This window comes from Mizuhopecten yessoensis, unplaced genomic scaffold, assembly GCF_002113885.1.
Source record: "Mizuhopecten yessoensis strain PY_sf001 unplaced genomic scaffold, ASM211388v2 scaffold9109, whole genome shotgun sequence".
Lineage (NCBI taxonomy): Eukaryota > Metazoa > Mollusca > Bivalvia > Pectinida > Pectinidae > Mizuhopecten > Mizuhopecten yessoensis.
This window is the reverse complement of record NW_018407883.1, coordinates 1,444,901-1,459,576: the sequence shown is the minus strand read 5'-3', so window position 1 is coordinate 1,459,576 and position 14,676 is coordinate 1,444,901. Positions and strand designations below refer to the sequence as shown.

The window sequence follows — 14,676 nt, the reverse complement described above, 5'->3', positions numbered from 1 at the left end:
ATAAGACAACAGTTATACGTTCCTAACAATACAAAGATTAATATCGGAAAACAGTAATACGGTACTTACAATACACAGCTTTATATAAGACACCAGAAATACGTTACTTACATTACACAGTTTTGCATAAGACACCAGTAATGCGTTACTTATAATACACAGTTTTATATAAGACACCAGTAATACGTTACTTATAATTCACGGTTTTATATAAGACAACAGTTATACGTTACTTACAATTCAAAAGTTTATATAAGACACCAGTAATGCGTTACTTATAATACACAGTTTTATATAAGACACCAGTTATACGTTACTAACAATACAAAGATTAATATCGGAAAACAGTTATACGTTACTAACAATACACAGTTTTATATCAGACAACAGTTATGTTATACGTTACTTACATTACACAGTTTTGCATAAGACACCAGTAATACGTTACTTATCATACACAGTTTTATATTAGACAACAGTTATACGTTACTAACAATACAAAGATTAATATCAGAAAACAGTAATACGTTACTTACAATACACAGTTTTATATAAGACAACAGAAATACGTTACTTACAATACACAGTTTTATATAAGACACCAGTAATACGTTACTTATAATACACAGTTTTATATCAGACAACAGTTATACGTTACTAACAATACAAAGATTAATATCAGAAAACAGTTATACGTTACTTACAATATACAGCTTTATATCAGAAAACAGTAATACGTTACTAACAATACAAAGGTTTATATAAGACAACAGTAATACGTTACTTATAATACACAGTTTTATATCAGACAACAGTTATACGTTACTAACAATACAAAGATTAATATCAGAAAACAGTAATACGTTACTTACAATACACAGTTTTATATCAGACAACAGTTATACGTTACTAACAATACACAGTTTTATATAAGACAACAGTAATACGTTATTTACAATACACAGTTTTATATAAGACAACAGAAATACGTTACTTACAATACACAGTTTTATATAAGACACCAGTAATACGTTACTTATAATACACAGTTTTATATCAGACAACAGTTATACGTTACTAACAATACAAAGATTAATATCAGAAAACAGTTATACGTTACTTACAATATACAGCTTTATATCAGAAAACAGTAATACGTTACTAACAATACAAAGGTTTATATAAGACAACAGTAATACGTTACTTACATTACACAGTTTTGCATAAGACACCAGTAATACGTTACTTATAATACACAGTTTTATATCAGACAACAGTTATACGTTACTAACAATACAAAGATTAATATCAGAAAACAGTAATACGTTACTTACAATACACAGTTTTATATAAGACACCAGTAATACGTAACTTATAATACACAGTTTTATATAAGACAACAGTTATACGTTACTTACAATACAAAGTTTTATATAAGACAACAGTTATACGTTACTAACAATACACAGTTTTATATAAGACAACAGTAATACGTTATTTACAATACACAGTTTTATATAAGACAACAGAAATACGTTACTTACAATACACAGTTTTATATAAGACAACAGAAATACGTTACTTACAATACAAAGTTTTATATAAGAGAACAGAAACACGTTACTTACAATTCAAGGTTTTATATAAGACAACAGTAATACGTTACTTACAATACAAAGTTTTATATAAGACAACAGTTATACGTTACTAACAATACACAGTTTTATATCAGACAACAGTTATACGTTACTTACAATACACAGTTTTAAATAAGACAACAGTAATACGTTATTTACAACACACAGTTTTATATAAGACAACAGAAATACGTTACTTACAATACACAGTTTTATATAAGACAACAGAAATATGTTACTTACAATTCAAGGTTTTATATAAGACAACAGTAATACGTTACTTACAATACACTGTTTTATATAAGACAACAGTAATACGTTACTTACAATACACAGTTTTGAATAAGATAATAGTAACACGTCATTTACAATACAAAGTTTTATTACATACAACATTAATACATTACTTTAAATACAAAGTTTAATAACATACAACAGTAATAGGTTACTTTAAATACCAAGTTTTATATAAAACAACAGTAATAGTTACTTACAATACACAAGGAATTTTGAGATAACAGGTCCACTCCACCTATGAAAACAATGTCTTTTAAGATTGATCTAGAATATAGATTATTTCTTCTCCGATTTATACGCAGATCCAGCAGCCCCTTTGACACAGAGAGACAAAAGTACAGAAAGTGTAAGTGTGTGCTATAGCATATTTCTATGTACTTACTCCACAGGCACTATCCTCTGGAGCATAATTATATTACATGAACAAATAGGTGTGTTAATATATGTAAAAAAATATATGAGGTATTCTCATTACCCTAAGTAAGACTACCGCATATTTTTACAATGTTTTTTTATTATTATTTTATTGACGTGTCACACATTTCAATACATGCATCAATTTCATCAAATCCTTTTTACAATGTTTAAGAACTCTGCATAGGAAATGTATGGACAGTGTTGACAGGTGAGACACCATTATCCCAATACTACGTAATATGTATCACAATTATATACTACATAACATTTAAACTGTTAGCGTATTAAGAGATTTCCAGATTTAGTTCATTCATTTAAACATTACCGTTGAGTGAACATATATTTACTATATATATATATAAATATCATTTAAAGTATAAGGCGTATTGATAAATTGCTAAATTCAACAACAATACATCCAAGTGTTATTACAGTATACCTACATCAATATAACAGTACATACCAGTTGAACCTGATGTTTTGGCATGTCTACTCCTGTGGTATTAGGAAACAAAGAGTTAAGTGTGGATTCGTATCTTCTTCGTGAGAAAAGATACAATCTAGGCAGTTCAGGGTCACATACGTGCTCCAATTGTATTTATAGGACGTTTAAATTTAAATTGTTTATATGTATGTACAGCAAATCATCAAATAGAGGTTCCTCACGAGCAACGGTTAATTTTCATGTTTGTCTCGCTCAGGTTAGGTAATTTTTGAATTGTTCAAAGACACAAGTCTTACCGATTGTTGTTTACAGTTTGGACATTATCTAACGTGGGTTAGATAAACATGTTAATCAACCACCTCGAGTTTGGGACAGTTTGTCTCCCACAACATTCAGATATTATATCTAGAAAACCATGTTTCTCTTTTGAATACTTTACTCTTGTTCCCTATCGGGCAAACAATTGCCACGAACTATGACATCAAAATGGAACATGACATCGCAAAGAATTGTTACTTTACCACAAAACTAGACAACTGACCAATGTAATCACGTCCAGAGTGTTAGCCACTAGTGGGTAACCAAAACCAAAACTAAGACGTTCTCCTATCAGGTTTATCCAGTGGGTTGGGAGCTATCGTATGAGAAACATATAGTGTCACGTGTGCCCAACTTCGCCAGACGAAGTCCTCGATCACAGATATTCTAACTGAAAACAACAAAACTTTGACTTTAAAGGTACTGGTTTTAATATGGTATCTTTAGCCTCCGTTAATGTTATCAGGTTCCAGAACAACGTCTATCGAAGGGCACTACTTTACCACTGTGACATGCAGCTCGAACGAGTTAACATTAACATGAAAATGACCAAACGATAAACAGATTATACGTAAATGAAGACCTCTCATGGATTGATCAGACGAACAACGTATACACCATAAATGCAGATACTATTGATCTGGTGAGAGGATTTGTTGAACATCTAAACAAAAATACAAAATCACCTATTACAAATAAATGTATATATAATAAAAATTATTATTATTTGTATTAATTCTAGACAAATCATACACATGAGGAACCGTCTGAGGATGGGAAACATCAGTTACGTTCCATTACATCAATACTCTCTAAATTAGGCATACTTTCAATACGTATTCAAGTCATCCATAATGATTTTTTTTTTTCGTTTGGTATGTAAACATTTATATCATTATCTAAAAGCGATATGATAGCGCCATTGAAATCTTTGATAAGGGAAGCTTCCCTGTCATATTCTTTGCTATGTATCTTTCAATAGTTAATACTGTTTTTTTAGTTACTGATTAGAGTAGGTAGGTAAATTTCTTTGCGAAAACACTTTTGACAATATATGTAGTGCTTCATATTTAGAATTATAACTTTTTCTGCCCTGTCACTCAGATGTTGATTTTGTGTTATTTCCCCAAAAATAAAATCTTTTTTTTTTTACATATATTAAAAGTCACATTACAAGTAGTTTGGATCCATACATGGAAAGCAAGAATTAGATTTTGGACTTTATTACATCCCCATAGTACATGTTGAACTTCACATATCAGAGTGAACCAAATTAATCTTTTTCAAAAACGTTTTTTGTGACAATACGGATTGTGGACCAATCAAGTGACATAAGGGAAGACTTTCTGGGATTTGTGGATGTCAGTTAGGGCACTACTGGAGAGAATTTGTCCAACGAGCTCCTGCAGATGATTGATCGTGTTTGACCTGACCCACAAAAGATGCGAAGCCAATGTTATGACGGAGCTGGCAAAATGGCAGGGAAAACCAAAGGAGTCGGTCCCAGGATCCAAAAGGAATACCCAAAGGCCCTTCCTGTTTAGTGTACAGCACATCAGCTGAACAGATGTATTGTACAGGCATTCACTATCCCAGCTGTGAGCAACATAACTGAAACTTGTTCCTTCAGGATTGGAAAATAGTGTAGAAGTGAATTCACTGAAGGCCCTTTTCAAAGAGGACATGCCATCACCATCAACATTTAATGAAGAATTCCAACAGTGGAAATTGTATTGGACGGACCAGACAGATAAGCCCACCACCCTTTCAACTGCTATCAAGGAACATGATGTGGAACATTTCCAGTAACAAGTTGTGAATGCGAACGGAGCATCAGTGTGCTGAGACTTCTCAAAACATATCGTCGGTCAACAATGGGACGGCAGAGAATGACTTCTCTGGCTCTTATGTTCATTCATAGAGCAGTGAAAGTTCCAGTTACAGACATTGTAAGAGAGTTTGCCAGGAAGAATCCAAAGAAAGATGGAGCTTCCAAGCATTTAGCTTGTGGAATGAAATGAGACATTATGACATTACATTGTGTTTACATATCTTAAGCTTGGACAACATCTTTGTTTTGCTTCAATTTCCATACCATAACAAATTTGAAGTGACTCAGATGGAAGGTCAAAACATTATTTCAAATGTTTCCAAAAAGGACATCACGGAAAGAGCCATATTTATTTTAATGAATGTATGTGTTGTATGCACTGCCACTTAACGGTTGCTATGGTGGCACTTGTCTGATTTTTCAGAATATCTGACATTTCTGTGCTGTTCATCGGTTACGGGAAATGTGTCTGTTGCTAGTTTGTTGTTGAGATGGGTTTCCTAGAGTTCAATTGTTTGATATCAGTGATCCTCGATGATGTCATAGATAACCATTGATGACGTCATAGTTATGATGACATCACAGTTACTATGACGTCATAAAACAAGACAGTATCATCATAGTATCACTGTACTGTTTGCTTTTAACATGCACATGATCTCAAAGCATCATATTTCACCGAAAAGGAATTTTATTCATGAAAACTACAAACCAATTCAAGTTTTCATTTTTTCAGATTACCTCCCGTTGATGGTAGTTTGACAGCAGAAGATGTAAATAAACCTGTCAGGAGAATTCATATTACTCTGTCACTTATAAAGTGAGAAAGGAAACGGATACATTGTTGTGTTCATGGTGCCATTTTCCAGACATTTAAAAGGTTTTAATTAAATTTTGGTAAAAAGTGGTGATGTAATAGGTAGCAGTAAACAGTAGAGGGTTGTGGCCATGGGTGATATTTTTTATTATATGGCAAACCCCTGTATAATTATATGTAAAAAAAAATATAAAAATAAAACTGTACTAAAATTGGTATAAGCATGATGACGAGTTTGCTGGTTCGAAAATAAAATGTTGGCCATAATCCGAAAGGGTGCCTACACATGAAAAGCTAGCTTTACAGGAGGTAAAATTTTGACAACAGCATCCGACTCAAAATTCCAAAAAAGTTTTATAAAAAGTTTTACAACTTTACTGGGACCCAGATAATTCTGCAACCAGGTAGGTAATCTTTAATTTCAGACAGAACTTAGGAAAAAAATACTAGTTGCTGGGGTCATTTTTGGGTCAAAATCAGCATTTTTTGGCATTTTTTGGTAATTTTTGATGTGGTAACCATGGTTTTCACACAAGTGACATACATAGAAAAAAGAGGTTTATACACTTCTCAGTGCTTTATATGTATTGTAAATGTAATGCAGTTTACAAATATAAATGCATGTATACATGTGTTGTGTAGGGTAAATCCGCTGTGTTTACATTTCCTCGACATGTGCCTTGTTTATCAGATTAGGGCAATTTCTACTGTACACTGCTACCTAATGTTACCTCGCTATCCCCATATTCATAGTCCGTTCCAAATGTCCAGTTTGACCACTTAAATTATGCGGGAAGGCCCTGTTAAAAAGAGCCCCACAAACGTCACCTGACGAGGCAGTTAAAACAGGTGGTCTGACCGAGATGAAACATTTCCAAAGGGGATCCCAGATAGGGGCCGTCAGGCAACTGCAACTTCTTACCGCACCATGATACCAAGTTATATGATTTCCGCGTTTAAACTTATTGAATCAGTAATTATTCATCATCAGAAGTTAATTGCACACTTGCCAATATTCAGAATTTAAATTTATTTAACTTTAAACATATTTATTGCCAATAAAATTTAACAAGGGATTGGGCACAATTTTTTTTTTACAACTTATCACAGCCTTCTCTCGTCATACATTTACAAGAAAATTTCAACAATGAAAATAGGCATAAACATGAAGTAGATATATACTAATATATATAAAAATGTATTACCGGAATGTGACCGGTACAGATGGTACACCTTCCCTCAACCATGGGACAAACCTTTCTGTTAAAATGAATAAAGTGTATGGCAAAACCACTACGTGTACATGTAGAATATGTGTCAGATATGGAACGCGTTGAAATACTTGATAACTATTTGTTTTCAATACTTTACACAGATTAAAGCATACTTGTAAAAGGACCTTTTTTATGTTAAGACAACTTTTCTTTTATCAGTTCTTTTTTGTTCGAAACAGAAGCCGTAGTTATCGGCAGCACGTGTAATTTTTACAACGTAAGCAAATATTTTTTCCTCGTTTTCAATGCGTAATCCGAATCGATCTGAAGTCGAAAATTAAATATTCATTGAGAAAAGGTTGTTGCATGATCATACATTCTAAGTCAACATCATGTGAAAACTTGAACTGTTGAAACATAACGATTTAAAAAATATGTTTGTTATGCAATTCTTTGTACTATAAGTAGGTTCTCCTTCCTCAGTTATTCATCCTGGCCCGTTATTTTAACATATTTAAATCTAGCTGCGATAACGTAGCTTTCTGACGATGAGAGATTTTTTGTATTCTTATATATTGCGTCGTCACGGCAGAGGAGGCCGGGTACTAATATTAGTACTAATTTAAATCTTGCATGTAAATAAAAGAAAAATTAGTTCAATTCAAAAATAAAATTAAATCATACAATTTTACTGATCCCGGGAATATTATAAGTTATGTATCTATAATTAGCACACGTATCATATTTGACCCCGAGTACCAACAGAGGTGAGAACAGAATACGCCGTGGCCATCAAAACAGTTACTCCTTGGAGGGCCTCATAGCAAAATTAAACTAACCAGTAACTTATCCCTTCCTTTCGCTTAAACTACTGTATATAGAAACACAAAGTAAATGCTCTCCGATACATGCCCGTTAACAAAATATATTCATCTGTGTTCAAACTCAGACAAAGATACTAGTGAGGTTAATAGTTTTGAATATTTATTCATAACATTTTTTTTATCAGTGTATGACCACTGCAAATAGCGCGGATAGTAGATGAAAGATTTTTTTTTATCAAGATGAGAGCATTTAATAAGAATATAGATAGCTAAACAATGAAAACATATAGCCATCGGTATTAAGAAAGTAAATAAAATTAAAAAGCTGCATATGTAACGCACCTGTCGTTTTGACATAGTCCGCCATACAAAATATCAAAACGAGAGGAACTTTTCGATCATTTTAAAATGAAGAAAATCTTTTGAAACATTTTCAGCATTACAAAATACTAACCAGATTAATTTTCATACTCAATTGTTCATTATTTAACCAACATTCAATAAAAAATGGATATAAAAAGATGTAATTTTTGCTTCCTATCCAAATTACTTCAGTTTTAGTTATGTTTATTTTCAATCCCGAAATTTTGTCACATTCGTCAAGAATAACTGAAGTATCATAAGCATATTGAGCTAGTAATATTGGTGTGTTTTCTATATTTATTCCTTAAATGCTATCATTATTTCTACTTTTGATACCTAGTACTTCTGCACATAAAATAAATAAAAACGGGGCAATAGGGTCACCTTGACGACATCAATGTTAAATTTTAAAAAATTGTGATAGATTCCCCCCTTGATTAATAGATGACTTTGAACATTTGTGAAGAAAATTAATCCAACTTCTACTATCATTTCCAAAATTTTAAAAAAAATCAAGTACCTTATCAATAAAATCCAAACTAACAGAATCGAAAGCTTTCTCAAAATCAATAAAAAGTAGCATACGAGGTACATATATGTCCTTTTCTTCAGAATATTGCATGATATCATATAATTTTCCAGTGTTTTCCCCTATATATCTTCCTGAAATAAAACCTGATTGATCTGTATTAATTATTTTGTTTAAAATATATTTTTTACTCTATTTGCGATTGAACCTGATGCTATTTTGTATACTATATTTAAAGTGAAAGAGGTCTCAAGTTTTTCAAAAATTGCCTCGGCTAACTGTTTCCAACAGCATTAAAAAAATCAGAAGTAAACCCATAAAGATCATTATCTGCAGAATATAATTTTCATAAAATTCGTGTACCTTTCTTCTACCCATATAGCTTTAGAATTCTTTTTGTTTTTCTTCTTGTTCTTTGAAGTCTACATTTTCTTGAGCTTCTATTTCTTTAATTCAATTTCTGAGATAACTTTCCTGTTTGTTTTTGGGGGGGGGGGGGGTTCTTGTTTGAAGCATAATAAATAGTCTTTCCCTTAATTTCAAATATATGAGTTTCTAAAGTTGGTCATTTATTGTTACCTTGCGATAAATGTTCTTTCTTTCGTCGGAAGGTCAAATATGTCGGGCACATCGTCTCAGAGAATGGGATAGAGTCGTATCCGGAGAAGGTTGAGCAAGTGACAGCATGGCCACGTCCTGAGAACTCGGATGATGTAAGGGATTCGTCGGCTATTTTCGCCGTTTTATACAGAACTTAGAAAGAATACCAAGACGAAGGACTATGCCCCACGGCCCTGGAAATGGGAACATGAACAAGCAGAGGCATTGAAGACTTGTTTGTCAGGACCGCTCATTGTCAGCTATTCTGATTTTAAACAGCCTTTCTGTCTACACACAGATGCTTCTGGACTTGGTTTAGGAGCCGTTCTCTACCAACAACAGGACGAAGTGAAGAGAGTAATAGCGTATGCCAGTCTCGGGTTGTCCAAGGCAGAACGATGGTATCCAGCGCACCGACTTGAGTTTCTTGCTTTGAAGTGGGAAGTGACCGATACGTTTGCCGACTACCTTTTGGGATGTCCTTTTACTGCTATAACAACCCCCTGACGTATGCACTATCATCAGCACATCTAAGCGTTGGGTAGCAGCACTGTCCAACTTTGATTTTAGCATCCAATACCGACCCAGTGTCAACAATGTCGATGCTGACGGAATGTCCCGCCATCCCTGTCTGCAGAATGAGGAGGAAATTGTCATCATTTCCGAGGATGTCATTAAGGCAATAACTAAAGGAATCTCGGCCTCGCCATACATAGAAACCATCGCCATGTCCGCACAAGTTATTTGTGATAAGTCTTCATCTTCTGCGTCCCAATCTTTACCGGAACTCCAAGAGTAACAGCGGAAGGATGCTCTGCTAGGATTTTGGGTACCTCTTGTGGAGTCTGAAGCTAAACCGAAAAAGGATGACTTGCCACCAGGACCTGGTTATTTAGCCATTATGAAGAACGTTGACACACTAAAACTTCTGGATGAAATTCTGTGCAGAGTTGTAACATCTGATGGAGATACCAAAATGACTCAGATTTCTAGTGCCCTGATCCAAGGTTCCCACAGTTCTGATTATGTTACACAATTGGGACATCAAGGACGCGACCGCACGTATCCTTAGTATGAGATCGTTTCTACTGGATTGGCATGACCAAGGACAAGTTGAGTGGGTAAAGTCGTGCTCGCGTTGTGTACTTAGGAAGACACCAGACAAGACCTGTGCTCCACCTGTTGCCATCAACACTTTCCAGCCCATGGAATCAGTTTGTATAAACTTTCTATCATTTGAGACTTCGAAAGGTGGAGTTGAAATTATACTGGTGATCACAGACAATTTTACCCGATATGCAGTTGGTATACCTCCTTAGAATATGTCAGCTCGGAGCACTGTGAGGTATTTTTTAACCAATTCGTCGTCTATTATGGATTTCCTCGCAGGATTCATTCGGACCAGGGTCCAAACGTTACAAGTCATCTGATGAAGGAGCTCTGCATAATTACCGGAATAGAGAAGTCGCGCACATCTCCGTACCATTCCATGGGAAATGGCGTATTTGAGCGCTTTAATCGTACTTTCCTCGGAAGGCTCGGAACTCTTTCACCAGAACAGAAGAAGGACTGGTAAATCGCACGTCTCTAGTATGGTACACGCGTACAACTGTACTCGACAAGAATCTACAAGTCAGAGTCCATATTTTTGATGTTTGGACGGAACCCCATATTGCCAGTATATCTCGCATTTGGTTTGAACACAGACGCTGAAGCAGGTTCCATGACAAAGTAAATTGACGACCTGAGGCAACGCTTGATTAACGCCTATGAAATTGCTGTATCGCATCAGCTAGGGCCATGGCTAGACAGAAAGGACAGGAAATTACTATAGTCGTGTTCGTGAGGCAGTTCTCAACACTGGAGATCGTGTTCTAGTGAAAATTGTTACTTTAACGGGTAAACATAAGTTAAGTTATTTCAATACATTGTTGTCAAAATTAATTATGACTTATGAGACTCCGAAATGCAATATAATACAGAAGAGCAAGTGGCGTCGCATTTTAAGAGAACAATACTTATCACAATTTTCCATAGGTTATTCTAGCACCTTGATGTTCAAGTTAATTAAGACTTCTGAAACTCCAAAAGGCAATAATATACCTTAAAAAAATGTCAGTATCACCAAATGTAAAAAAGACCAATATGTGTCAGCTTACTATAGCTTATCATAAGACATTATAAAACTGTTACACATTGGTGTCGAAGTAAATTTGACTTAAGAGATTCCAAAAAGGCAATAATATACATTAAAATATATTTTGTATTAGAGTCACCACATTAAAAGAGACCGATAGATAATTTATAGCAAATTATACGGTACAATATTTCATTACCTATTCATGTACTACCAACTTTAGAGAGAAACCGGTTTTATTACTTTATCGGATGATATATAATTATGTACAGGTTAAATGTCACACATATGCTTATTACTTAGATAGCTGCATGTAAAGTTTTCTACGCTTAAACGCGTTAAAAATAAATTGACCTATATTTGGCTGGAGTACACGATTTTTCATTATGTTGAGGAACTTTGTGTCAATGTCCTACATTAAGAACCCCTATATAACATCACAGGTATGATTTACCAAAGTATATCTTAAATCACTGTACAGTTTGCACTCAATTAAGTAATGTTTTTCGTCTTCGACTTCCCTCATGACACAATGGGTACACAGTATATCATGAAGTTGAATGGGCGGCCTGGCATATCTTCCAGTCTCCACTGCTAGCGGAAAACATCCGTAGCGAAACTGGGCCAGGTATCGCCTATTGGTTCGTGGAATGTCCGATTTCACAAAATTATCTGTGCCTATATCATTTTTGTATTGCCTATATGTTCTGAGTTTATTTCCGTTCACGTTATTATTGTCGTTCCATAGAACTCTTTGCCACTCTGTGCTATCTGCTGCACGTAATTTATTCATAAGATTTCTTGTGACATACTGTGTAGAAAAGTTCACATTATTCACTAGATTGTACGTATCTATATTATTCATAAATTTGTTAACCGCGAAATACCATCCCTTCCGATACCTGGATGACCATCTCGTGATCCTACTAATTAGTCGGCTGTCCTCCATTCTTTTGATTTTACGCATCAGCCCTAAGCATGTAATCTTTTGTCTTGTATAGCATGATAACCACCCCATGTCTTCGCGGATAGCTGTGTTAGATGCATATTTTCCAATAGCTAAAAAGTATCTGCAAGCTTTGTTCTGTACCATATTTATTGATGCATGTTCCTTGATACCCCAAATGGCACTTCCATGCATAAGAACCGGTTCCATTACCGTGTTATTTAGTTTGGTGAATACAATAAATGACATTCCTCCCAGAGATATATGTTTTCCAATGAGGGCACCAAGTGCTCCCTCAGTTTTTTTTCATATGCAAGTGCTCATCCATCCATATCCCCAGATACTTGTAAGAGTCCACTATTTCCATGTCCTGTGCACCACAGTGAAACAAAGCGTTTGTACGCGGTGTTGATATATAAATTCGTCACTTACTTGTGTAGATAATATTTAAAGACTACATACATATAAATCATTCTTTTTTTACAATTTTAATGAAGAAATTAGATCCACTTGAGGAGGCAAACGGTGAAAAACTATATGAATATGTGCTGTTTTGCTACGTAATTGGTTAATCTAGTGACTAAATAATATACTCTTTATTATTAAATTGATCTTTAGAAAATTTGATGAACACCTTTAAATAACACAAAACAATTGATTTAATATTGAGTCAAATTCTTTGCAATATGTAGATATACGATTGGAATTGACAAAATAAAATGCACCGGTACAATAATTTATACTTAAAATGAGCAGCAACCCGTGTTTTCTTTTTTACTCCCAGTCATCAAACTTACGTCTCTGTGCAATCCAAGGAATTTAGCACATGATAAATACACACACCACTTTTAAGAACACTGCAGTGGGAGAACCTGCCGTTCAAGTTTCACAAAGATAAGTAATTGATCAGTGAACATCCTGATCAGATATATAATGTGCATAGCATGGTCCAGCATTATTTTACTCGTTTCTGACTTCCATCTGTCGAGTGATGCAGTTGCACTGATTGTGGTTTGCATATAATGTGACTCCGTGACAGTACTTACGTATTTCATTTATTAATATTTTTTTCTTGAAATCGATCCTTTTCCAGAGACGTAATATAAACGTCTCTGCTTATACATTGCCTCGTTATCTCGCCTGAGGACATTGTTGTTAAATTGTCATCTACACCAAATGCAATATACATACTAACTTCAGGTACCCCCTTGCCCACTTGCTGACATCCCTCTGATGTCAAACCTGTACACAGGTATACAGGTGTGTCTTGGGCCTCCTGGTGTCACTACTCGACACAGGTGTTAAGTGTTATTTACCTGTACACACATGTTACACCTAAGTAGGCTAAGGGAGTGGATCGAGATGGTTTTCATTATTAACCAAGATGTTAAATTATAACTTGTGTATGCTACATGTAAAGGGAGAAACGAAAATGTTTGAATCTCATAATTCAAATATATTTTTGAGATAAATGTAATCACGCACATGTAAGAAGGAAATATAATTCCGTGGAAAGACACAATGTCGTCGATTTGTCATTACTAAATATCTTGTGGTTTAACAACAGCAGACACCAACGTTGAAGTTATTTTGTAAAAAATGTTCACTGATATATTTCCATATTGTTGGACCCTAGATACTAGAGGTATCACAGTATATAACTTTGCAAGCTTAATATTCCGGCACAAAAACTGGTCATGAAATTGTGCTGTTCATTGACGACATGATTGGATACGTTTTTACTGTAGAGCAGAGACCTATAAAGTATATACATCCCTGTATAGAGTAAAGAAACTAATTGCAAACTGACTTTCCAGCTAAAATATCTTTGATCGACAACATTGAGACTATTTCTGTTTAATTTCCCTCAAACTCGTTCATTCGAGAAAAAAAATCGCAAAAGTGCTCAGGATCAGGACATCCAATGCTACCAGTGTGTGTTACCCTATTCAGAGTCGTCAGTTTGGTTTCAAATAAACTCACTGTCTGGCAATTCTGGCAAATTTTATATGACTGGATACCATCTACATAATGTTATCTTCAGGATAATCTGATTCCTCAAAACTGAAAAAAAAAAAGGAATTCGCAGTCTGACGCTGTATGACCATGGCTGTTCTCGATATCGCCTATTCCTTCGATGTTGACCGCTACAGGCGTTGAACTTGTGACGTCACAGTCGATAGGGGCCAAATCACCGCGAGTTACGATTATGCTAATTAGTAGAAGAAGGACAGGTGAAAATCCTACACTTTATACGTCGATATCTCGGTATCGGGATGACCGATTTCAATGCGATTTTCG

General features: G+C 34.6%; 1 protein-coding gene across 1 annotated transcript; it reads left to right on the top strand.

The window, feature by feature from the left end:
• The first annotated feature begins 4,589 nt into the window (after nucleotides 1-4,589).
• On the top strand, nucleotides 4,590-10,868 carry LOC110457357. Its single transcript, XM_021508585.1, has 7 exons — nucleotides 4,590-4,614; nucleotides 4,745-4,919; nucleotides 5,682-5,718; nucleotides 9,304-9,405; nucleotides 9,572-9,693; nucleotides 9,863-10,087; nucleotides 10,682-10,868. The coding sequence occupies exons 1-7, from the start codon at nucleotides 4,590-4,592 to the stop codon at nucleotides 10,866-10,868; spliced, it is 873 nt and encodes a 290-aa protein (XP_021364260.1).
• Nucleotides 10,869-14,676: the final 3,808 nt, after the last annotated feature.